The 26520-nt window shown below is 40.7% G+C and overlaps 1 protein-coding gene across 2 annotated transcripts in view; it reads right to left on the bottom strand.

Annotated features, from left to right (window-relative positions):
* MAP1B (microtubule associated protein 1B) overlaps nucleotides 1-26236 on the bottom strand; it is a 70327-nt gene extending 44091 nt beyond the window's left edge. For both annotated transcript variants that reach the window (XM_074165913.1, XM_074165915.1), the window contains exons 1-2: nucleotides 26065-26236; nucleotides 21178-21279 (exon numbers count right to left, since the gene is read on the bottom strand). In XM_074165913.1, coding sequence (XP_074022014.1) covers nucleotides 21178-21279; nucleotides 26065-26236 — 274 coding nt within the window. The remainder of the gene's footprint in view (nucleotides 1-21177; nucleotides 21280-26064) is intronic.
* Between the last annotated feature and the right edge of the window lie 284 nt (nucleotides 26237-26520).

The following is a 26520-nucleotide window of genomic DNA, read 5'->3' as shown; positions in this document are numbered from 1 at the left end:
TACTAACAGATGAAATCTGATTTAGAGAAACAGGAATATCTAACATATTTTGCACAGGATTGAGATAACAAAAAGAGATCCAACATCTTCCTGATGGTTTAAGCTTTCCTTTCAGTTTATATACTTGCACCTTGCAACAGAGCGTACAATGATTCAAGTCCTTGAAACATACTATAGCTGTTTTATTTCTAGACTGGGATCAGCCTGAAGGTAGTATTTTCCAAATAATTGATTGAAATGGAAACACATTTTCAGCCATTAACATATATTTGGATTATGAGATTAAACATTGACACAAACTTATTATTTCTAAAGTTAAACAAGCGAGATTTAGATTTCTTGTAGAAATCATATCTTGCATTTTGAAAATATTAATAAGTATTATTATTCCTAAGTATTTTTCTGAGGGATAATAAAACAAGTGGGATGAAATCACTGGGAATGTTAGTAATTTTTAAGGAAACAAAGCCTAGTTTTCATTCTGCTATTTTCTTACATTATGTATCTTTGCTATTACCATTACTGTGAGAAAGTTATCTACACTGCTGACCAGTCTTCCAGAAAAGGTACTTAAGAAAAGACCTTGGACAGCTTTTAAGACTGGAGATAGTTAAAAATACTTCTCACTGTTTCTGTACTCTTCATGTGCTTTTGGACAATGAAAATATATCGTTAGGTCTCATTGTATTTTTGGTCAGTATCTGTTCTCCTGTGTACTAAAGTAGGACTATGAAGCCCCAGGTACTAATACTGCAAGGGACTTCAGAAATACAAGCACATTTTGTGAGCTCATGTCCAGCATTTCATGCACCAGTACCCCAAGTCCTTTTCCACCAGGCTGCTCTCAATCCATTCACACCCAGCCTGTATTAGTACCTGGGGTTGCCTCGACCCAGATAGGATGTACAAGTTTTCTTTTCCATTAATATTAAAGACAGTTTTTAATCACGCCTTCAAACTAGCACTGGTATTTGGTTCTTAGGGACTCTCGTCTCACACTCCCTACTGGTAGAGCACCAAATCCACATAGATACAGAAGATACAGAATTAAGTACTCTCTGTCTAATTTCACTAGTTCTGCACAGTAATAATATAGCAGAAAAATGAAAAAGTTAACAATGACAGTAGTATGGCTATTAACTTCAAACTGGTCACTTGGCAGAAGTGAAGAAAACATCAAATTTCTGTCCTTTAAAGCTTAGGGACTTGATCTACGGAAAACAGAACTTCTTGCATACCTTTCTGGTTTTGAACATTGCAACTTAAGGCTTAAACTAAGCACTTTCCTAGTCAAGGAAAGATTTAACAATTCATTAAGTGTTCTCTTGAAACAAGGCTTGATTTTCTTGCACTGTATAATAATACATCAAATACTTTCAGTAAGACTTGCACACAGACCTATCATGTGCTACCATCTTTACTTTCTGAGTGGAGTAGGAACAAGTGTAAGACAATGCCTGGATCCATGGCAAAATATATGAAGTGGTCTAGTAAAGGAAGATGACAGAACATGATACAACCACGATGTAATTTCCTGACAAAAAATTGTTTTCTTGCATTTCCTCCTGGGATCTGGGTATATTTCTGCTCAGAATTCATCTGACAGCATAAGATCCTTTGCAGTATACCTGTCAAAACCAGGTTGTAACCTCATGAGAGGAATGGCCCCATAAATAAAAAATTTTCAGGCTTTTTTTTCATAAGCTGCTGTTTTTGAGTGGTTTATAATTTGGCTATTGTAATTTGCTTCCCTTAGAAAAAAGCATGAGAAGATTGAAGTTTATTGTACTATTTTTAAATGAGTAATGAAAGTTGCCCAAAGCATTGGGTTTTAGTTACATTTCTAGTGCCCAAATTGTTTTTGTTTCTTCTACAAATAAAGAAAAAAACCAAACTCTCATTTAAAATTGTCTCCCTCAGCTTAAAATTTTCCTCTGAATCATCTAGTTCTGGCCTTTATACTAATCTGATGGTCCTTTCTTTTATGAAGATTATATATTTCCCATGCTGACAGGCTTAGAGTCTAACTAGATAGGAAACCCGCAAAGGAGGTGGAGTAACATAAGAAGTACATGAGAGTCCAAGGACGTGTCGAGAAAGGGTAACACAGAGAGCTCTGCAGACTGGAGATCCTTCTCCATGGAAGTTGAACTGGGTTTGCAGCTGCCAGGAGAAGGATCCAACAACCTGGGAGTACCAAGGGTTTCCAAGAGGAGAAGACCACTGTGGGCCCCTCGGGGCCCCCAATTCCTCCATCCAGAACAAGGGCACACCTGGATGCTCCTTGGGGGGAATCAGCGCCCCTGTATGCCTTGATTTTCGTTAGCACACACACGCTATGCTCTGGCCACAAAACCAAATGGGCCATACAACCAATGTGTCATCAGCAGAGTTATCTCTAGATGTAACAGCTCGTAGCAGCACTGATAAATCGTATTTGATAAGACATGGACTATACTGAGTTCCTCTGATATTAATGACAATTTTCACAGCCTTCTTCCTACAGAAATTCAGAATGGAAATCTGTTATAATGAGGCACAATGGGAAGGCCTGGCTTCCCATCTCTTATGTTTCATTAAAGAGGAATGGAAAGAAAAAATAATACTAAAATAATTTTTCAAAGCATCTTGTGTAAACTTTGGCTTTAATATTGTTTATGAAAACTATACATGCGCTATATATCCAGGCACTGGAACAGCCTGCCCAGGGAGGTGGTAGAGTCGCCATCCCTGGAGGTATTTAAGAAACGTGTAGACATGGCACTTCAGGGCATGCTCTAGTGCCTGAGATTGTTGGTTTGTGTGTGTTGTGGGTGGGTGTGGTGTGTGGTGGGTTTTTGTTTGGTTGGTTGTTTTTTGGGGTGGGTTTTTTTTGTTTGTTTTTTTTGGGTTTTTTTTGTTGTTGGACTTGATGATCTCAAAGGTCCCTTCCAACCATGAAGATTCTGTGATTCTGTGATATAAACTGCTAACTATTTATGCAGAGTAAGCATTCCTGTGCAAGATTAGTAGTAGCGTGTATGTCTCCCACTTGGGGACTTATTCCCTGTTTCTGCATTGTATTACTTCATTAACAAATGCAGATTTCTTTGTAATTAAACCGACCATTTAAAGTTCTGAAGTATGGGACCATGTCAAGATTTGCTGCAATTTATCGCCAATTATCAGGTTAGTACAGTAGAAGGGAGCTGTTAGCAGAGGAACGGGATAACAAGGAAACCCCAACTATAAAGAAACAGTGAATTATCTCTACCTCGAATATTACTATGCTGACAAGTGGTCTGAACAGGTTGTTTGACTCACCTAGCAAAATTTTAAAGGTTTAAGCTTTATAAGAATTCTCCTTTAGAACTGAATAATCTGAAAATGACATTTGAAGAACACATGTAACATGGAGTATGTACTGCATTGATTTTTTTCACAGGAGCACAAAAGCAATTTCCAGGTCTGAATTTCAGTATAGGCTATTAATAAGTATTGCCTCCAGGGGAAAAAAAAAAAATTATATTACTTTGGAAATAGCAAGATTTCCCTTGGGCTGATAAAAGGGAAATAACAGGCTTTTTAGAGGTCTCGATTCAACATATTTTTTTAAATAGCTTTTTAAAATAACAGCAAAATGAAGACAATACTAGTTATGTTGCAGTTTGATATAACCAACAAAACATTTTCCCTAGTAAGGAATAAAGCCTGGTCAGTGAGTTTCTGAGTAATACCCAGGAAAAGAAAGTTACCTTACGTCTCCCTCATCACCTGCTTCTCCTCTTCTTCTCAGTCAGCATTAGCAGGGTGGATGGACGTACCAAGTCTAGCACTTTGGGGTGGTCCTTATTTTAAAAGTTTACTTAAAACAAAATTAGCACAAGAAACAAATCCCAGCCTTTTTTTATAAGGTCCAGAGTGATTCTGGAGCTCTTTTCTTGCAGCCTTACCTGGATGATGTTCAATCAGAAAATGCCAAAAAGTAGCGGGCAAACTCGGCTCTCATTTTAATGACTGTCAACTTTGGCTTCCATGATCTGTTAGCACTGAGAGAGCAAGAAAGCAGCTGTGAAAACTGAGGGGTCTCTGGCCAACCCCATCTTAGGTGTTTGGCCATTCTCATCAAATGCATGAGCCTGTCAGAAGACACATGACCAGGTACCACAAGAGGTCTGAGCAGACCACAGCCCACAGCCCCTGTCCCACGGGGAGGTGACTCGGGGTGGGGGGGGGAGGGTTGCTGGAAGCAGCACGCTAAAGGGCAGAAAAAGAAGCAAAAATAACTCTCCGTCTCTCTTCAGGGCTTCTGCTAGCAGCAGCCACAGGGGGGAAAAAAAAATCCTTGATGGTGTTTTGACATGAAAATATTGGGAAAATGGACATAAGTAAATCTAAAGGAATTGAAAGACATTCCTTCAGCCCATGTACTAGTGAACAACTCAAAGACAGTAAATTTCTGCTATTTAATTTTTTTATAGCCATGGGGGACATCCAGAGATTTCATAGAAGGCGAGTAAAAGCCATCCAGTCTGTCTGTTTACCACTGATCTTCCCCTTGATATATTCCTCAGCCCCCGTCATTCCTCCCCTGAGAGCTGCTGTCACTAACACATCACTCCTCCTCTGCCTTAGAGGACAGTATCTGCAGCCTCTGAAAGGCTGTGCTAGTGCTGATCTATTCATCATCTGGCAGACAATGCTCTCACGGGCAATTCCATTAGCAATATCCATCTCAATGACAAAGTATGCCTTTTATGTGTCTGGTTTCCAACCACATAGATGTAAGTGTTGTGCTAGGCCCCTTTTCTGACAATGGAAATCACCGTCCTAGCGCAAGTTGTGTTTATTACCCATTTTATTTCAATCAGCTGGGTTGACAGAAGTTTTGCCTTAAAAAATGGCCTGTATTCTTTGGTGACAAACACACACTGCTTTGGCTGAACTAAGAGAACTAGTAACAAATATTTAGCTTTCCACATAAGGCCAACCTCCACCCTGATCCCCCCCCAAAATAAAAAAAAATTGATCTTTGAAATTTGAAGCTGTATTTTAAAAGATTAACCTTTCAGAATTAGGTTGAGAATGTTGGGAAAGGACCCTTGCAATCTATTGGAGCTCTATGCTTAACTTTACATTATTAGTGTTGTTTAGATGAGAAAAGTAATCCTCCGAAAATTAAATGAGCAGTTTTCATGTGAAAGCCTCTGGGCATTATTAAGATTCACAGTACAAAATGTCATGGTGCTTCACAATAAATTGATCTGAACAAGGTAGTAAATACCTACTGCCTTTATAATGGAGAAAACATTTTGCTTTACCAATGTTTCTGAAACAGACTGGCTGAACTGATTTTTTTCCCTAAAAACATAGCCACAGGTTAAATGCTCCAGCATTTTTCAGTGGCAGCATCCATCCTCCTATACTTTGGCAGCAGGCAAAATAACCCTGATTAGATTAATCAGTGTCTTCAGCTACTGTTGTGCTCATTATCAACCCCCTAACATTGCATGTTCTGAAGATATATCCTTAAGTGGAATAATTGTAGGCATTGGTTCATTAGCAAGTATGATCAACATGGGTTATCAAAAGCATTTTTCATGCATAATAAATACAGCAAATTACTAAAACAATAAAAGAAATATCTAAGATCTACAGCAGGTTGATCTACATGATGTAATACTTCATTAACATAATTAGAAGCAGATTTGTAATAACTTAATTTTCCACCTTCTTTTGTTTAAAGGAGACCAGAGATACTCTGCTGCTTCTTGCAGAAAGCCTGTGCCCTAGCTGGCAAAATGTCAGGTGAAATTAGACTATGCAATGAGGAAAATGTTATTTTAGATGCGATACACTCCCTTTAGAAATCTTGCTGATTGCACACAGGCTGTGTAATTACAGACACTCATGAATTGTACTTCATTAGAATGACAAAGTGTCGGCATTGGTGAGACATTTAACCCACCCAGTATTAAATGAACACAACTCAAGTACACTTTGAGGATCACCATCATTGGGAAAAAAAAAAAAGAAGCAAGGGGATGCTTAAGAAATATGATATCAATATAGTAATATTTTTCCCCCAAAGGTTAAAATAACAGTGTTTAATTTATTTTCTCTATTTTGGGAAGAGAAAACCTGTGAATTTTAATACTGGTTTTTGACAAAGAAACATTAAGAACACCATTAGGTTTCCACTGGAAGTTTCCACTGTCTTGCATGGTAGGCAGAGTAGCATTATTTGTCTTTTTACCGTATGAACTGTGATACATTTCAAGTCTGGCACATTTAATTTTCTAAGGGAGTTACACTAAAAAGAGAACTCTTAACAGATGTTAATCAACTCACCTATGCTTGATGATAGTTCCAAGTTGTACAAATGCACAAGTTTCCTTTCTTAAGAAAAAAGTACTTACTTAAGGAGAACAGGAATAATAAATAACATTGTAGTTGATCATGCCTTCACCAGGATCAAGAGCAAAATTCTGAATTATTTCCAAAAAGTGCAATTTTGCATACAAGACTTTTCTTGCTACAAGTTCGGTTTATATTTGAAGAACTGAATCAGATGCATTTGCGAGTTTGAGCATACTTTTTAACTTGGTGTTTGTGGTCCTTATTGCATTTTTTTGAGATAGTTACATTACTGTATAGCTCATAAGACAATAACTTGAAAAATGCAGATTTTGAAATAGGAATATTTGTAACACATAGTTATAATACATAGTTTATAATACATAGTTATAATAGCTAGTGTTATAACCATATATTAAATAAAGTCATATATGAGGAATATGCACTGTAACATGAGTAGCAAACTCAAACATGCAAATAAATCCAAATTCCACAAAACTGAGAAAGGGAAATGTTTGTTTTCTGTACAAATTATCTAATTTCTTCTTACTAGTTGACATCGCAAAGTCTTTCACCTTGACTTTTTCTGTTGAAAAGTTTTGATCTATGGCTTCTCTTTCAGGCCCATTGTGAATCCTCACAAATGAGCAGATTTTGCACGTTGTTCCAACATGGTCCCTAAAGGGAAAACTGCTTTCCTTGTACAGAACAATAAAATTAATTTAAAAAAAAAAAGAAAAAAGGAAAAAAAAGAAAAATCGAGGGGGGAAAAAAAGATCAGCAATGACCTGATCGTGCAAGCTCTCCTCATGTGGCATTTACTGGATGGCCAATGTAAACCTGGCTACTCACATGAGTGTTTAGAAGAATGAACAATTTCATACTTGCCTTTCACATCAAATTTGGACAACCAGGATAAATTTTGTGGAATTAAGCTATCAAAAGTTCTTCCCACTTCTATATTCCTCTCCAGCTACATATTTCTGTTTGGGCTTGACCATTTTTAGCCAACGCCTTGACTCATTTTACATCCTCTTGTACGCTCTACACTGCTGCAAGGGACGGGCAGCAGTACCTGAACCTACGTGTCACATGAGAATAGCAAGGCATAGGAACGCAGCCGAAACTAGGGAGAATACACGGTCTGTCAGTGTTAATCCTTTTTAATATTCTGCTTCACACCAGAGAGGATTTAATTGTTTCTTAAGTGGCTCCAGGGCTTCTGAATGTGCAAACCTGTCTAACAGAGCAGACATTTATTTGAAAGAATCTTTGTAATAAATATTGATCTATTGTATCCATAGATCATTCTGGAGACACAGCAATCTCTCCTTGCCTAATTAAACTGTGCTAATATGAAAATGCGGGCCAAGCCCATAAGGCACAACAGATCTGCGGGAGTGTGGAAACGCCTGGAAGTCGTGAGCTCTGGGAAGAGAGGCAGGGAGGCACACTCTGCCTGCATGCTAATGAACTCCTCCAGATCCAGATCGTAATCCATACAGATGCCATTTAAATTCCCTTCCACAACTTCAGCCTCAAAGTCTTCTAATTAACCCTCAGCCTTGAGATAAGCAGCCCTGCAGAGGCGGGGATGGCACAGCAGAGGTGACAAAAGGCAAAAGACAACTCCTTGCCACTTCTCTTCCCCCATGATTTGAAGGTTGTGTTTCTCACTGAGCCAAACTCGGGGACGGGGTAATTAAAAAGTCATTTACTTCATCTCCGTGTGGCATTTGTGGCAACTTGTACCCTGTAAGCATTCCTGGATTTAGGACTGGCAAGAACGTTTTAGTAATCACAAAGCACACATTTCCACAGACACGCGGCAGCCCTTAAAAACATTTCACTCCCACTTGACATGGAGCTTTGTTAGAGATGGCAGACAATATTTCACCAGCCTGGCTTACACTTTGCACAGACACTTAGCTTCCTACAGAGGTTTATTTCTAATGGAAGTCAGACTATTTATTGCCAACTCCAGCACCGCCCAGACTCGCAAGAAAACTATAGGAGAGAATTGCTGGGCTTTGTTTCAAGTGGTGCCACAGCAACCCAGCAGTGCTGCATTTCATTTTGTGTGGAACCCTGCTACAAACTATAGACCAGCTCCCCACACCCACCTCCCTCCAACTGTCCTTAGATGAGATCTACAAATTGCAATTCTCCAGCAGCACTCCAGAGCTGCCCTAACATATGATGATGTAGGTCTGGAGGGACCCTTCTGTTTTCAGTAAAATTACTTATAATTTACACTTGTTAAAAGCAGAATTTTTCAAAGTGATGTAGTAATCACAATTTAAGATTAAATGCTGGCTATGTTTTTGGGCAGTTTTGGTTTTTTGTTTGTTATTTGTGTTGGGTTTTTTTTTTAATAAGTGGTAACAGACAGATGTTCCCAGAGAGCATCCAGAGCCCTGCTACTTTGTCCACAATTAAATCAACTGAAAATTATTTGAATGTCCATTTACCAGTATTTGCATATATCAAAAGGTTTTGCTCATGCAGTTGTATGCAGGTATTCAGCTTCATAAAATGGTCCTCACATGCCTTTTTTAAATACAACTCAAAAACCTGAAGGAGCTACACAAATTGGCGAATGGCTAATCTCAGTTTTTCATTTTTAGTGTTATTTTCAAATCAAGTTGAGCGATCCCTGTAGTGATTACTTTCTAACATCCGGCTGGCAGCTTATTTGAAGAGAGTTGGTGGCCTCATTTTGAATTCTAATGAAGACCATGCTGCATAAATCACTGACATTATATTCCCTACTGGCACACTTGGCAGAGCAGTCCTCCATGAGAAGCTAAAGCAAGACAAAAAGAATTAAATGTCATTATATCCTGCAAGTGAATAATCCAGATCAAGGATTGTCCACAGCATTTGGGTGTGACAGCCAGTCAGTCTTTATGTAGGTGAGGGGCAAACTTAAGGACTAAACTTCAGGCCTCTTGATTTAGGATATATCATGTGTTCTACAGTCACTTAGAAAGCCATGATTTTTTTTTCCACCCCTAAGAAAGGCAAAAGGCCACATTGGGATTTAACTTGTATGACCAAGTGTTTTTAGACAGACAATACTGAAATGCTTTGTCAAACTACATGCTACTATATTCCTAACAGACAGTCATAGCACAAACTGAGACAGGGGAAAAAACCTGGGATATACTAAACTTGACAAGTGAGTCAGAGTCTACTTGCTTAGATCTCAAGTCTTTTATTCCATGCTGTGCTCTAAATTCAGCATGGGAGAGCAGGCACTACTGTATGTTTTGGTGTGATTATATTGCAGCTTCAAAACAGGGGAACATCAGGTCTTTCAGAAACATCTTGAAAATACAGAGAATACATGATCTGTAAGGCTGATTTCCTCAGCTATACTTATAACATGATGATTTATGAACAAATATAGCTGTATGTTTAATGATCTTGTTTTTCTCGATACTGGCTCTGCAGAGTTAGTGTAATGTTAAGAATTGTCATCAATGATCACTATCTGTGGTCTTCAAACTAAGGGAGCTCTCACCCTGCGTGAGCTATACTCTGCTTTTGCTCTGCTGACTGTAAGATGTCTGGTTTGCAGAGCTCATTTCACATTGAGAGATTCGTCCTTCACAGTCAACAGAGCTGAATTGTCTGAAATTTAAACTCCAAGCAAGGTCTCAGAGCAAAATAGAAACATATGTCTCACATTAAGTACTATGACCTAAAAACAGTACAGAAGTTTTTGTACTGACTTTAGTATGAGCACAGCAGTGCGTATGGACATTGCGAATGCCACCTACTGGCAAAAAAAGCACAAGGGAGCATAATTCCATGGTAGGCGATCTCCAAAAAAGGGAAGGGGTAAGAAAACATGATCTGGGTTGTTAGTTTGTTTGGTTTTTTGGGTTTTCTTAATTGGCCATTTCAAGTTTTTTAAATCAAGTAGTTGTAACTGCATGATATGATGATGAATTTTATATAGAAACTTCGATGGGAATGAGTTTTGAACCTGAAGTATATTATTACAACCTAATTTTGTACCAGAAAAGGATGATGTCTGAAAATAGTAACAATTTAAAAGACATCAGAGATAAGGAGAAAATATGAATGGAGCTGCAAAACTGAGATTGCTAGTACTTTCCTATGCTTCCTCTTATTTCACAAGATCTCAAAAATGACTCTCAAGAGTTCTTTAAATATTTGGTGAGAATATTCAGAGTCTAAACTTTTGACACTAAAATCTGAAAAAGCTTCAAACTCAGCAGTGAATCTGTTTGTTATTGTGCTCTCAGCTATAGCAACCGTGATTCCAAGCTTTATGAGGCCAATTTGTGATTTGATCGCAAATAGTCATCTTGATGGAGAATATTAAAATGTTAACTCCACTTACAAAGCAGTAACTGTTGTCACAGCACTATGGCAAAGCAGATCCACCTAAGCTACTTCTCTGCTGGTTTGAGAACCATCTCTGCTGGTTTCATCTCTTTTTTTCCCCCAATGATTATTGATTAGATTTTTTTATTGTTTCCAGTCCACACCTAGTCAACAACTAGGTTACCTAAACTATCTAATGAAAAACAGTTGGCCTGATATTGTCCTAATATTCTCTGAGAGTGTCCCATCTTTGCAAGTGAGTCACAGGCATGGAATAGTACAGGGAGTAACACTCGCTAGGGTTCAGCAAGGGCTTTGGTCTAAATCTAATTTGGTCATTGCCTGGATTAAGGCAACAATCACTGACAAAGAGATGGCAATCTGCCTAAAGAGAAGACCAACAAAAAAGTTGGAAGTGTCAGAAGTAGTCTCCAACATATTTCATAGCAGATGGAAGCCAGGAGTAGAAGGAGGAAAAACTACAGAACATCATTTGTGAGCAGAAACATCCCTGACCACAGCTTTTTCTAAACTTGTCTCTTAAAAAAAGTAAACATTCCATTGTTGTTAGCTGTGGTGTGGCTCCAAGCAAGGCAGCAAGCCTGGAAGTGCCAGTACTGACAAGAAGCCATTCACGTTTTACCACTAAATTACCGTGACTTACTGTGACATACGGGAAGACTGCAGTGGGAACAGCAAGGGGAAAGGAAAAAAAAAAAAAGTGTTATCTAGGATGAACACAAGCTTCTCTGTAGTCTTGAAAACAACCGCTAATATCAGAACACAGCATTTCACTCATTTTAGAAAAGCAGAAGAAAACAGGATACAATGTTTAAAATAAACTGAAGAAATAAAAAAATAAATCAGGAAAATGGGAAAAATAGTTTTGATTTGTGTTTTGATTGCAAAGCCTTTGATTGGTGTTTTGTCCATGCAAAAAGTGCCCTTCCAGAGATACCAAAGCTGTCTCTGAAACATGGCAGTAGAGACTTGCCAAGACAGAGCTGTGGCAAAGCAAAATACTGATGTGATGAGACCCTCCTGATGGTCTTCTGAGAGGCCCATCACTGATGAGATCATTCTGCTCCCTGGGACCGAAGTCTGGGGCTGCACTGTCCTGGGTAGAGGTACCACCTCACCTGGAGCTGTTAGGCTAGGCGGCCCCCTACACAGGGCTGCCTTGCACCACCACACTTTCACTTCCAATACCGAATGAAAGTGGCCCCTTCTTTTAAAGTCACCCCTGCTTTTTTCTGACTACAAGTTAAGACAAGAAAGGAGGAAGTGTTACCATGCCAGGACCCAAACATTGCCCTGGGCTGAACATACCACAGTAACTACTACTCCAGTGGAAAGCAGCAGGCATTGTGTTAAAAACACATTTGATTCTCAGAGCACTCCAGGAAGGCCTGAAAAGCACAGGAGGACAGGGTAATTTCACAGATGCCCAGCTGTCTTCAATATCACCAGGGAAAAAGACTCAAGTTAGGAATGGACTGAAAGTTAGAGAAGCAAATACATAACCTGTGTGAAACTACAGAAAAGTAGTTGACTATAAAACAAAGTAAAACTCTAACTTTCTCTCAGATTCTCTGCAAGAAACCGATTCCTTGGCCCAGAATTTGCTTTCAGTTTAAAACAATTTAATTACAAAGGGAGCACACAGGCCATGAAACAATCCAGAATTCAGAACTGTACTTTTTTATGTAAGTACGGCTCTAATGCATGATTGTATTACACTGTTCAATGGACCGAATAATAATTCCGTACTGGTTAAGGAAATCTGAATGTTTTGCATCGCCTCTTTCCTGTGATTACTGTCTATAAATGGTTGTGGAGGACCCACATCCATTAGCATAACCCAGTAAATGGGTTTCCCCCCACCAACAGCTCCTCCTAACAGATTAATACTATCAGATCCTCCTGTTCAACACAAAATTAGAATGTCAGCCAGGTCTCCTTCCACATGATAATCCCCTACTTGATGTACAATGACATTATCCCACCAAAGCTGGAGACAAATTGTAATTCTTGTTGTAATTACAGGCTTTAATAGGTATAGAGGGTTGTTAGGTGCAGAGCAACTATTTCCACTAGGGAATCTTCAGGAATACAATCGATGCAGCCAAACTATTTATGCAGTTGAGACAGTGCTATGATCAAAGGAGCCCATCCTTATTTTTAAAGAGTTACTAAAATAATACACCATCTCCATTTGGATTTGGGGTTGGTGACTTCCATGTCTTCCACATGTTACATTGAAAGGTGGTGTGTTTCTCATTTGATCCAGCAATTCACATAGTAGGACACAAAAACAAACAAACAAAGGACCATTTCAAGCTTTTTTATATAGAGAGGGTTGAAATGTAAAAAGAATGGCATTCTGTAATAAAATCATTGAAGAAGTGGACAGAAAGATTAAAATTTATAAGTTGCTAGGAAATGTTAAATGTAAAAAAGCGTAATTAGTATTGAAAAATATTTAAATCTTCCAAGTGCAATGAACTTTTAGAATCTGAGCTTCACAGCTAGCAAAGATGTTAGAAAAACTCAATAGTGCTAGACAAATGATTATGAGTAATGCCATTAAATTATTAGCTTGTGACAAGCATTAAATCCTATCCAGACATACTCTTGAAGGCATTGCCTTTTACATCTGTGTAAAGTACTGGTCATATAGAAAATATTATTTTTTTTTTTTTTTTTTTCAGTTTGTCTAAACTGAATGCAGGTTCTGGATGACCAAGAAAACTTCAGGACACAACCAGAGGTTAACAAAGCATGCTGGATAACTGTAAAACCCATGCCAGGATGTGCACTGGATGTTTCAAAGCCCCGAGATCAGAGCCTGTCTAGTTTGGCTCTTTTCTTAGGGGTCTGTCAGACTTCATCCCATATTTATTTCCTAGAAGTTCAACAATGGTACCAACAAAAACAATGATATGAACACAAAAAGATGAAAACAACACTTCCCTCTTCCCTGTTTTAATACTTTTCTAGTCTGTCTTGTCTGTCCCATCACTTACAGTGATCCAGGAAACTTCAGTCCTTTCCTGATGGTCTTTTGAAAAGACTCATCCAAGACTGGAGTCCTGTTCTTGTTAATGGATACACATATGGATATTAAGAAACAACCCTTTCTAGAAGAGTTTACTGGCTCTGACTCTGATGGACTTAACTTTCTTCACAGCAGACAGTAAGGCGCCATGTTTTGGATTTGTGTCTAGAACCAATGTTTTGGCTATTGCTGAGCAGTGTTTGCACAGCATCAAGGCTTCCTTTTGCCCTACTTGCCTGCCAGTTAGTAGTCTGGGGGTGGACAAGAGTTTGGGAGGAGACAAAGCCAGGACAGCTAATACAAGTTGGCCAAAGGGATGCTCCATGCCATATAGTACCATGCTGAGCAACAAAAACTGGAGTAGAGGAAGAATGTAGAGTTTTTAGCTTCCAAGGTGGCTGTTGTTTGGAGACTGGCTAGGCCTGTTCTAGGTGTTGAGCAATTTCTTCACTTTGCCTGTTTTTTTCCTCCTTCCTTCACCTATTAAATCATCTTTATCTTGACCCATGAGTTTTCTTGCTTTTGCTCTTTCTAGTCTCTCAGGGGCAGGGGAAGGAGCTCAGTCCACCATAAAGAGCTTACAAGACCTGGAAAAGCTTGTTTGTGACCCAGGACATGAGAGTTGAAGCTGGGATCAGTCTTTTCTCCAGAGGAGCTACAGAACTGCCAAAGAACTGGGACAGCTTCCAAAGGCTGCCTTTGGCAGGGGGGTGTTGACATCCAGGTGAAAGTCTCCATAACTCATTAGAATCACCCAGAGATTACACAGCCTAAGAATACGGCTCATGCCGTTGGAAGAGTTTTTCTGTTTTGTTTGTGGGGCAGGGTTTTGTGGGGTTTCGGTTGTTTGTTTTAAATAGAATCCTAGGCTTCCCAGAGTTCTGATGTACAGAATCTCCCACATACAACTACACAGGAGTTGGGGACACAGTGACAGAAGACAGTAACTCGTCTCACCACTATAGATAAGCTCTCAAGTACCAAAATACATAAAGTTGCAACATCAAAATAATCCTGAAATTCACACAAGTTTGTTTCTGAATTGTAATACAATTTTTTAAATTTAATTTTGTCTTGTATCAGCAACTAGTTTTGAACCATAAACAGACTAATTCCATCCAATAGAAAAGCCAAGAACCAGAAGAGTTATGTCCTTACATTTATAAGTTTACGCTGCACTTACAGACAGCAGGCAAGCCCAGGTCATCAGGAGCATTGGCTATTCTTCTCGGCTCTAGGAACAGATTGCCACCTGTGACTACAAGCCAAAAGTAACCATCAAGTCTTTTTGGCAGTACCATGGGGGGGTTTGAAGCAAAAGCATGGGCCACTGTTACAGAACTATCCAGCTTTCTATTTGTGACTATTGCTGACTAAAGCGTTTCTTCCCTACCTACTCACAGGGCCTGTGAGATACTATGGGACACTCCCAGCAGTCTATAGACAGGACCTCTAATGCATCTCTTGCATTGTCTCTACGATGCAGATGACAGCTGGAGCTCCTCATGATGCCACAAGGCTGATAACAGAAGCCACAGTGGCAACTCTCATTCTACAGTTGGCAACAGGGATGAAGATGGGCTCCCCACTCCACTCAGTCTAGAGACAAGGAATATCTCAACTCTTCTTCCCTGGATACTGAATACAGGGGTAGGCAACTCACTGCAAGTAAAGCACCATTTTTATCAGGCAAGAAAGAAGGTAAAATATTCACTTTCTCCCTCATTATGTGAACATTTGGTCCCTGTTCTACCTTAAAAATACTAGGTAGTATTTCTTCTAATCCAAAATCCAATACAATTATTTCAGTGGCCTTTGGATCTTGAATTTTCTCATTATAAAGTCCGATTACAAACATTTAATATTTCTCTTCATTGATGAACTGTACCAGAAAGTAATAGAAAATCCAGGCAATCAAAAAAGATAAGTCTTAACAAAATTAAGAAAAACAGACATCTAAGAAAGATGTTGCCCATGACAACCAGAAACTAGATGAAAAAAGTGGAAATGATGTTCTAGTTACACATTTGTTATGAATTTATGATGGAAGAGATGAGAGGTAGTTCACCTGTAAATGATACTGGGCAAGGGTCAAAAATAAAATATTGTTTAAGTTTTCAGTTTCAGATGTCCCACATAGACAAAATGTTAGGAAAGAAAGATTGAGGAGTCTCTTACGGAGCAAATTAAGAATTAGAATTCTCTAAGTTTTTGTTAAATAACCCTTAACAAAATAACCCTTGTGAGTATACTATTAGGCATGCTGAATTATCATTCTAATAAGAGGAATGGGGATTCAAATTTCATAATGGAGTTAAAATTTTATCATTATTCACAACTAACTTAATCCCATGCCCTCTAGTAGCTGCCTCATACAGGTCAAAAACCTGTTCCCATAAAGTATGGGCTATTCTGAGACCACTGAACTCAAACTTGTGATACAAAGCATTTAAAAATAACCTCTCAGTCATTTTGCTGATTCACGCTAACAGCTTAGTATGGTGTGTTGGCAGCAATGTAAATTCATGCTAATTTTTTTTGAGATCATTCCTAAAAAAGCAGAAATGGAAGTCAGTGCCAGAATGATTGTCACATAAGTGTAACAATTTATTCACTGAAAAAAAAAAAAAAAAAAAAGAACAAGTCACTTATTAACCCATCTCTGGAAATTTGATTAGTAGGAAGAAAGGAAGGCTTCGGCAATTCATGTATCTGAACATAAAGGCTGTTACACCGTGATCCTCTCCTAAGCCACCAAAATCCTAGCATCCCACACAGAAAAAAGCTCACGAGCGGTAAAGAGCTCTGTGTGTGCCCCCCAGCTGACTGCCCCGCGAGGACACTGGGGGTCTCTGTCCTCACACCACCAGGCAGCCCCAGCGCTGCAGCCCTGGACCACTGGCAGCAACGCCCTGAGGGGACACCGTTCACAGTCACAGCAGCGTGAGTCAGCTCAATTCCCCAAACCCTATTCTGCCTCCATTTTCTTTCTTTCAAGGCACAAAATACTTCAAGACAGAAAACAAGTCTGGAAGCCAACTAAAATTAACCCCTCCAAATACATAACGAGCTAAACCGACTCCACTCCATAGCTATCCCAGTTAGCAGTCTTTAATAGCGGCAGAATCGTATTTACAGGATGTCCCTAAATGTGCATACCAGACTACTTGATATTTTAAGCTAAATCAATACCTAGGCACCCTGTGATAGTGTTCTGACACCAGCTGAGAAATCTGGTCTTGAATTCTTGGCTCTTTTCTCTTTCTTTCATTTTAAGTGATAGGTTTTGCTCAAGTATCTATGTCCTCTTCCTTGACAAATTTTGATGAACTGCAATTTTTAGAAAAACATCACTAAACCTTTAGGATTTTATCAACGACTCCATGAGCTCATATTGTAAGCTACTACATGTGGTATTGACTGGGTTTAGATCTGCTTTGGAAAAGTATGGAGCTGTGGGCACTGATGAGCAAAATTGCCAGATCTAAAAATTCTCCACAGGATACTAACAGTCCTAAACAGTAACTTTTGAAACAGTAGCTTTCAGGATGAAAGTTAAGGTTTTTGGGGGCAATGGCAGTTTCGGAGATCAATGGCCTTTTTCAGGAAGCCCGAAGGAGTCAAGCACACTGCTGACACTGAGGCAGGTGGCTGTCAAGGGGACACCAAACATGTCTTGCACTTTGCCAAGGTGCAAGGTTTCTCTAGCTGCAGGCAGGCTAGAGAAAAATAGTCTTGGGGACAGGTAAGGAAGGACTCACTTAAGCCACCAGCCACCAGCTGCTGACTTATGGGCAACAGAAGACCTCCCAGTACTCCTCAAATAGGAAGCTTTTCCTCCACAGACATACATTCTTCATAACAACAGGACAAAGTAGCCACAGTGCATTGCTTGAGCAGTATTACTTAGAAGGCAAACAGCGACTAGCTACTGAACAGCTATTTAAATAAAAACAGATTTCATCCAGACAAGGGCTTGAATACACACCAATGAGACAGTCAAGTGTCCCCAGGTGGAAGCTGAGGGACAAAACAGCAGGTGTGGAAGTCTTACAGAAAGAACCTCAATGGCTTCACTCTCCCACACCCCCACCCCAAAACCCATTCACTTGGTCTTTTGTGAAGCTGCTTTATGCAGCTGAAATCTTTTTTTTTTTTAATTAAGAAAAGGTCAGTAGGTACAGCTGCAATTTCAACAAAAGTTGAAATCCTCCACTTGCTCTGCCTCACTACTAGATACAGTTCCTTTTTCAGCACATACATGTTACAATTCATTGTTTTAATTTTTTGTCCTTGTGATGTTAACATAAGATGGAAGTTATCCATACATGACAGAGAAAAGAGAGGCAAGCACTGGAGTACCCATTTTAAGTCATGTTGCCTGTTGTCTTGGCAACCAGTTAATAAGCCTTGTTAATAATTTTTCACCAACACCTGACAACAACATTTCTGCAAGATTTGGCATTAAGGAGCCTGCTAACTCAGCTGGTTTAGAAAGTATCAGAAAAGATCTGCTGGCATTTCCATTCTGATTCCTATTTTTCAGGAATCATAAATCATCCATGAATTACCCAGCAGCTGAATACAGTATGCACAAATAGCACTGTGACAATCCATTCCCTTGAAAAAAAGCACAAAGAGAGTGTTGTGATTTGGTCATGCTCTCTGCAGTATCAATATGTACGTTGCTATTCACTACACAGGGAGAAGTATTAGACCTCAAATTCCTCAAGTGAAAACGCATGAATACTTTGTGACAGACATATTCTCTCACATGTCGCTTCTTCAACATCGCAGGCATGTGGTGTGAAGGACAGGGTTGGCCCCATTTCCTCCCAGCTTCCTTTTGGAGAAAAAGTCCTACCCTTCACATTGCTGCTGTGCATATTCTCAAGCTGCTTTGAGAAGCCTACAAGCATTGACTGAGCCGGCACTACAATTACCATAACTAAACATTGTAATCAAACAGGCTTCAGTCAGCAATCAGACCCGACTACACTAGGAGCAGTGCAGACACACTAGAAGATTCTACGCTTCCTCAAGAGTAAACTGTCCCTATGTGTGAGTTGAACAAAGAGATCAATCTCAAAGGACTGAAAAAAAAAAAAAAAAAGCTGTTTAATTACGTCTCACAGACTACCCTGTCACCTTGGATGAATACTTTCCTTGGACAAAAGGTCACCTAGTTACCCAAATTCCACAGAATTTCTGAGTTTGGGAGCATAATGGAATACGTACTTACAACCATCATCATGAATTTCGACCATTTCACTGGTTAAATACTCAAAATTCAATATTTGGGCATTCTAACAGAAATCAAACATTCTGAAATTTTATCAACAAATGGCAACAAACACCCCCTTCTCCCTACTGAACAGTAGAGAGGATACAAAGGAGCCTCATGCAGATTCAGCATCAGAGAACCACAGAGGGAAACTAAAATGATCCTCTGACCTGTGCAGTGGAATTCTGGGGGTGCCAAGGGGCTTCCCCACAAAATTTTAGGCAAGAAATTGGTCAAGAGGGCTAGCGTTGTTCCTGGATGTTTCCTTTATTCAACTTTCAGGCTTTCTTAGAGCTCTCTCAACATAGATTTTGGCAGTTTATTGTTTAAAGACTGAGTAGTGGTGAAAAACACATTCATTACTGTTTGTCATAGAAATGTTGATGAATTCCAGTCACATGCAATTAAGCTGTAATTCAACACAATGACAGACTAAATAGGCAAGTCTAGACAAACAAGGAAAAAAAATCAACCAAAAATACAATTCCTAGAGAAAAATTCCTAGAGTATTCTAAACTTTATGCGCCTCTTTCTTCAGCAGAATCTTATTTTATTTATCATATGAAAGCAGAGTATTTGCTTTATTTTAATGTATAGAATGGTATCAGGATGTATCATCTAAACAAGACAGCAAAAAGTATCAGACACTGGAGTATTTTTGGTAAAGGAGAAGCACAGGATCTTTTTTCTCCCTGAAGTTTTAAAGTAAAACACATACATGTTAAAAAATGGATGCATTGCATCTTGCATTCCTTAAAGATAAATTCTGCTAATTTCACTTATCAGAATACCTTATCTGTAAAGCAAAGCAACTAGTATCACTGAAAAGTTGAATTGGCTTCATGACATTTAAACTGAAATTCAGGACATGTATTCTAGGCCTGAGTTTACTTCCATGTAAACCAGGAACTACATGCCTTGACTCTAAATCTTCACACTGAATATTGTTGTATTGGTTCTGTTGGTATTCAAACCAGGAGAAGAATCGTAGAGGTTGTTTTTTTTTTTCTTAACTCTGGCAATGTTTTACTCTCTATAGATATGGGGAAATGCAGCATAGGTTATAGCAGATTTTGCTGTAAGAGGAAGAGTTAGTTACACAAGACATTTTGGTACATTATTCAAATCTGTCAGGTCAATGCCATCATGCTAGCCAGATATCAAAATCTCTTTGTCAACAACGTATAGCAACTGACCCTAGGAATGTGATGTAGTATCACGATACAACCTTTCATAGCACATTTTCACCACACTTCAGAGATATTCCTGAAGATGAAATTTATAATAGTCATCAGTACTAGGTTGTACTAGTCAACATGCACGTGGCCACAACGATTTCGCTGATGAAAGCAACCGCTACTCCTTTGAGAAAGTTATATATTTTTTACCTGAAAACCGTGATTAATTTCACCCATGCTCACCCAGCATTTGTGTTAATGAGATGTTAGAAAACTTACCAAACACTTGATTTCCATGCAACAAGAACAACATCAAGTTTTACACTTCACAAAATTGGATTTGTTTTGTTTTGCTTTATTGTGTGAATCCTCTAAAGGAAGGACAGGCTTGAAGAAAAGGCAGCAAAAGAGATTTAGTATTATGATCCCTGTAACTTTCCCCATACAAGCCAAAGAAAGTTCCTGTGAGTCAAGGTAGGCCCTCCACCCCTCAGCTTTCCATATCAAGAGAGAAAAGCCCAAGCCCTTTGGGAAGAAACACAGGGCTTGAGCTGTGCTTGTGCAACAGCTGTGACACCATTTCTGGCTCTATCAAACTATAGAGATAACCTTTCAGGTTATTTTTTTTTGTATGTGCTCTACATACCACAATAAGCTTCAGTCTTTGGGACTACTAGATTGGTTCCACAAAAACAAACTGTTCAGTCAAAAAGTGAGCTTTATTCAACTTTAATGTGGCCCTAAAACTAAAATCTACTCCCAAAGTAATCATGGTGATATACATGAAGCTAACCAACAAGGCTGATTATTTTACTATTAAGTTGTGAGAAAGTTAAAACAAATTATAACTTTCAAGCTATATTTTAAAATAAAGGAAAAAAAAATCATTCATTGTAATGAATCAGGCTCTTAAAAAACCCACACACAAATAACCCTCTTGCCAAACACTTCCAAAAACTCACCTCGAACTTCAGGGGAGAATCGAGCTGAATGGCGAGACACAAAAAGTTTCAGTTCTTGGTCCAAGTTGCATTCAACCAAGTTTGTGTCCCATGATCGGATTCCTAAAATTCAAAATACAAAACACATCTAGCTTGATACATGAACACTAGAAGTTTTAACTGAGTATTTCTCCATTTGCATTCATGCCATTTGCATATTTCTAAATTCCAAACCCAGTCTCTCTTCCTTTCAAGGCACACAGCTATTTTTTGGAAAGTGCTGACAGGAATCAGTCACAAGCAAGAGGAAATCTGCCTTTCCAAAGGGCGACAATTCTTTAAGGCCACAGCTTCAGGACTGCTGATCCCACATCCTAGTAGCCACATTACAAGAAGTTACTGATGTCCCTAATTTGACTTTAAAATAGCAATGCACTGATTTAGAAAAATGGGAGTGAATAACTCAGAGGACACTTTAGTTACACTACAGGACCATTGTACTTGTCCTTCTGAGAAAAAAAGACAGCATCACCTAGCATGTTGCAAATTAATATTTAAATACAGAGTATTAAATTGCTGACTTCTTCATTCAAAAGCTTTGAAGCATCCCATATTTAAAATTAAAATTTAAGTGATCTTTTATTTATGAAGTATCAAAATTCTAGTTTTGAGATTTAAAAATGCTATGCTTGATCTTTTTTCTATCAAAAACTAAACAGCACGTTTCTATTCCCTACCGTTCCCTCCTCCAGCTACTTAGAAAGTGAGACACTTGACACAGATATGATTAAAAAAAATGTATAATTCCAAAAGCATTGAAATTTGACCAGGGGGGAAAAAAACCAACATTGCAGCCAAAAGGCAAATTCATAGTTTCCTTCCATAAGATTTTGATGACTAAATAAAAAAAACCCAAGAGAACACACTTACTGTTTTTCTATCATTTTCCTGTTTTGAAATTGTTCTGAAAAATCTTCTAGTTTTGAAAAATAATGAGCAGGCAGTTGCACTGCAGGTAAATCCAGGCACTGCTGCAGCTGCAATTTTGGACACCAACATTACAGTGATTTTTTTCCTTTTTGTTCCTTTTCTAAAGGAACATCATTAGTCTTACACAAATTAGCTGGCAAATGCAGAAGGGACTGCAGGTGAGGAAGTGTCTGGTGGCTCCTCCCCACATGCCTGACCATGCCTTTGCATGAAGTTGTTGAGTTAAATCACTTTGGGGTTTGGCAAGGAAGTGCCTGAAGAGGTGCATGGCCAACCCCTTACTGTGAGACTAGCACTAACACTCCTGCTGGTAACTCTGTCAGGGTTTCAGGCTGTGAATGTTACTGTCAACGCTACCTCCCATGCTATATTCTCTTTCAAGGCAGCAGAAACTTCCGGACTCATGCTGGCAGAAGCTATGTTGTAGGGCTGAAGGATGAGGAGGAGAAAGAGGGGGAAGAGCGGAGAAACCAGATCTGCAGTGCTGGTCTCCCGTTGCAGCTCTGAGTAGGTTCTCCATGCAAATATGAACATCTGCATTTCAAGCGCCTGAAGCCTCTTCAGGGAGAATTCATCCAGGGCTTTTCCTTGTCAGCATCCCAGTCCAGGTAGGAGCATGCTTACTATCGGGATATGCTACTAGCTATTAAGTAGCTGCTATTTGAAACTCTAAATACATTTGGAAATACAGTATTGCCTGTGTGTTTCATAACCACTCAAGAGAAAAATAACTGAGCTATAACCAGCCACCTCCACTTCCTGACTGATGCATCATTGTTCAGAGGCATAAGCAGTGAGTCTCTTCTGCAAGTCTCCTTATTTTCATTTCTCAAAAATCTCTTGGCCATATGGTACATTTTTGGGGCATAGTTTTGGCAGACAAATACAGCTCAGCAGGCTTTAATATTTTCCAGGTGTTGGAATATTTAAGAGCAAGAAAATAAGGATGATATAATACCAAGCGTGTACAGCGCATATGAAAACTATAGTAAACCGACATCGATCACAAAGCTGAAGTACGTTGGATGAATGAGAACTGAACTTCAAGAAGCTAAAAGAGAAACAGCTCACTGGCCTCTAACAGTGAGCTTGTGTGGAGAGACTACAAAGCTTTCTGGAGGTCAGTTAGTCCATATGGACTATGATTCACCAACACTAATGGTAGGGCCTGTCCACCATCCCTAGCTGCTTTTGTCATGAATCCAAATTTGCTGTAGGAATGAGATTCTGGCTATGTGTAGTCAAGATTGCTGGGCCAGGCAATGTCCAAAACGTAGGACTCAAAATAAAAAGCAAAAAAAAAAAGCCTAGACATCCCATGTACACAGTAGTCCTAGATGCTGAAGCTAGGATTTAGATATAATATCCCAAATCTGCAGCTGCATGATTCAGCAGTCTGGATGTAAAAATTGTGCATGTATATTATAAAGTAGCATAATATATTATATAGATTATATAACCAAATCAGATTTGCGTAGAATGGAGGTAAATTGGAACGAAAATCCAAGGTCAATCCAATGATGTAGATCTTTAATAGTATGGATGTAACTGCTGGAAGCGTGGCTGAAGTGGAGCTAGTTTTTTCTTTCTGCAGTCTTAGGAGTGCAATGTCAATAGATACAGGATTAATCAGGATTAGACAGCAGGCAGGACACACCCAGTAGCATCTACCAAATAAGTGGAAAAATCTTGAAGCTTTCTCTTCGCTCCCCCCTTCTTTTCTAGTGGATGGTGGGTTGGAGGATTGCCCCCTTAGCAAAGTCACATCCCAAATGTAATTACTGAAAATGTATTTCATCACGCCATTCCCTCTTCATGATATATTAAGAAATGACTCTGCATTCCACCAGGTTGCGTAGCATCACGCCACTGATGTGTTATCAGCAGATGTTTTCTTTGACACGTTGCTCTGCAGTTTGGCGCATGAATCCACAGTTTTCAGTGATGGTACTCAGGAGATGTACCAGAGAAGACAGTGAGGCAGAGTTATCAAGAACCCAAAATGCATTTAAGGCTCTGTTCAGAATAAAGGCTGAAAGAAGTGGATTTTTCCAGACTGCAGCACACTTTCCAAAGAGAAAAAGGTTAGTGGAGCCCATATTTGCCTCATGCAGATAGAGCTTCAGATTCCCAGTGTACCCATCGAGAACAATGCACCTCAAAATTTGATCAAGGTTTTTTCCTAGCAGGCAAAATCTCAGTCAGATCATCTGACACCAGGAGCAGCGAGGCGACTTCTAATCCAAAATGATGAATAAAAAGGCCAAAGCTTTCCCTCTGAACACCTAAAACTGTAAGTGGGTGTTATGCTTAGTGGCAGGAGGTAGCAGCAACAGAGCTATGCAGCAGCAACAATAGAAGCTTCAAGAAGAGACTGAAGAACGTTTCTTCAGAGGAAGGATGACATCAGCTGTCTTGAGGGCAGAAGTTTTATCCATTTGCTCTATAATTTTTAATAATTTAATTAAGATGCAGCCAATTTACTTCTGACACAGCTGAAAATTAGATAGAATTAGGAAAGTGCAACGCCGAAGAGGCTCTGAATGACAAAGCATCTCCCTCAGTAGTTCTCCCTAGGAGACAATGGTAGCAATACAGATGAACAGGTCATGGTGAAGCTGGTTAGCTGTGATAAGGCAGCCCTTTACCACAAACTGTTGTGAAAAAGAACCAAGAGAAACAGCCAACTAAAGCAACAATGCTTGAGAAAGCAACAATAGAGACAAATGAAGTCCTAGCTGGACTGCTGAACCACACCTACATGACAAGGCTGCTACCAATTCCCCATTCCAGGGTCTCTTCCTCCCTTCTAACAATGGCAGGTTTCTGAAATATCTGCTTTCACTAGCCCATAACAAAAAGATATGTTACAAAATCAGGTATCAATTCAGTTTAACAAACTTAAATAGATCCGGCAATAATTTTCTTTGTGCTTCATACTACTACTACTGCAACGGGGCTATTTTTTTCTCCTCTGCATGTACACTGCAATCTATTCTATGAAAACCATATCTGGAACTTATAAAACTGTCATTTCACTTGCGGTACCTTCCTGCGTTGCCGTCTTAAGAAAAGGACAAATAAACCGTGAGTCAAAGCAGCCCGCAGCCAGACGATAAATGAGGCTGAGCGCTCAAGTATTAGCCTTGCTACCCGTAAGGTTTTCCTTCATTGAGGTATGTGTATATATACGCACACGTATGGGGCTTGGGTCCCGAAAAATTCTTCAGCCGAGAGAAAAGTCTCACCGCCCAAAGTTAGACACAAAGGCACGGCTGCGCTCCCGCTTGGGCAGTCTTTGCCGCCGAGAAGGAAAACGCCCCGAACCCCATGGGTTTGGTTTGGCGGCGGGAGGAGAGGGGTTTTCGGGCAGCAGCCTGGGGCCCCGCAACTCCATCCCCATCCCCATCCTCATCCCCATCCCCAGCCGCCTTTGCCGCCGGCGCCGCGGCCGCCCTTTGTCCGCTCCGGGCTGCCATAGGGACCGCAGTGCGGACCGCGCCACGCCCACCCGCCGGTGTCGCCGGGCAGACGGGGCTCGGCGGCGGCGGCGCCGCGGGCACCGCGCTCCTCTCCGGTCTCGTCCCGGTCTCTTCCGATGGCGAGCAGGGGGCTCGCTGCCGGGCTGCCTCTCGGGGCCCGGCCTGCCCGCACCCCACCGGGAGAGGATGAAAAGCGGGGGGGTGGAAGGGAAGGGGGGGGGGTGGGGTGGTGAGGAATGGGTGCGGCGGGACCCTCGTGGAATAAAGAACCGGGGACCGCGACTTGGCGGGTCGTGTGGCCGCGCCCTGCGTGGGGTCTGGGGGTGCGTGCGGGGCGCAGTGAGCCCCGGCCGCGTCCGAGGAGGGGGAAGGCGCCGGCGGGGGAGGGGGGGTGCCGCGGCGGTGCCTGCGGCGTCCCCGCTCCCCGCCGCCTCACCTCGCTCGATGTTGGCGATGGCCCGCCGCAGGTGCTCGTCGGTCACCAGCTCCCCGATGACCACCAGCAGGTAAAACTTGCTGTCCAGGAAGCGGTGGGAGAGGCTGGGCGAGGTGGGGTTGGGGATGCTGCAGGAAGGTTCCGAGTCCACTTCCACCACCACGGTGGCCATCATCGCCCCCTCCCCGCGGCTCCGGGGCGCTCGGGGGAGAAAGGCGGCTCGGCGGCGGCTCCGCAGGCGGCAGGGGAGTGAGGGCGGGCGGGGAGGCGGCGGCCCTTTTATACGGAGACGGTGCAGGGCAGGGACCTGGCGAGAAGAAGGAGGAGGAGGAGGAGGAGGAGGAGGAGGAGGAAGGGGGGGAGCCGGCGCATCCCCGCGCCGCCGCCGCGTTTCCAGCATCCACAGCTGATGTCATCTGCGGCAAATCCTCCCCGCGGCGGCCCCCGGAAGCAGGA

The sequence above is a fragment of the Numenius arquata genome, chromosome Z (assembly GCF_964106895.1).
Source record: "Numenius arquata chromosome Z, bNumArq3.hap1.1, whole genome shotgun sequence".
Classification (NCBI taxonomy): Eukaryota; Metazoa; Chordata; class Aves; order Charadriiformes; family Scolopacidae; genus Numenius; species Numenius arquata.
The sequence above is the reverse complement of the archived record's forward strand: the minus strand, read 5'-3'. Positions and strand labels throughout refer to the sequence as shown.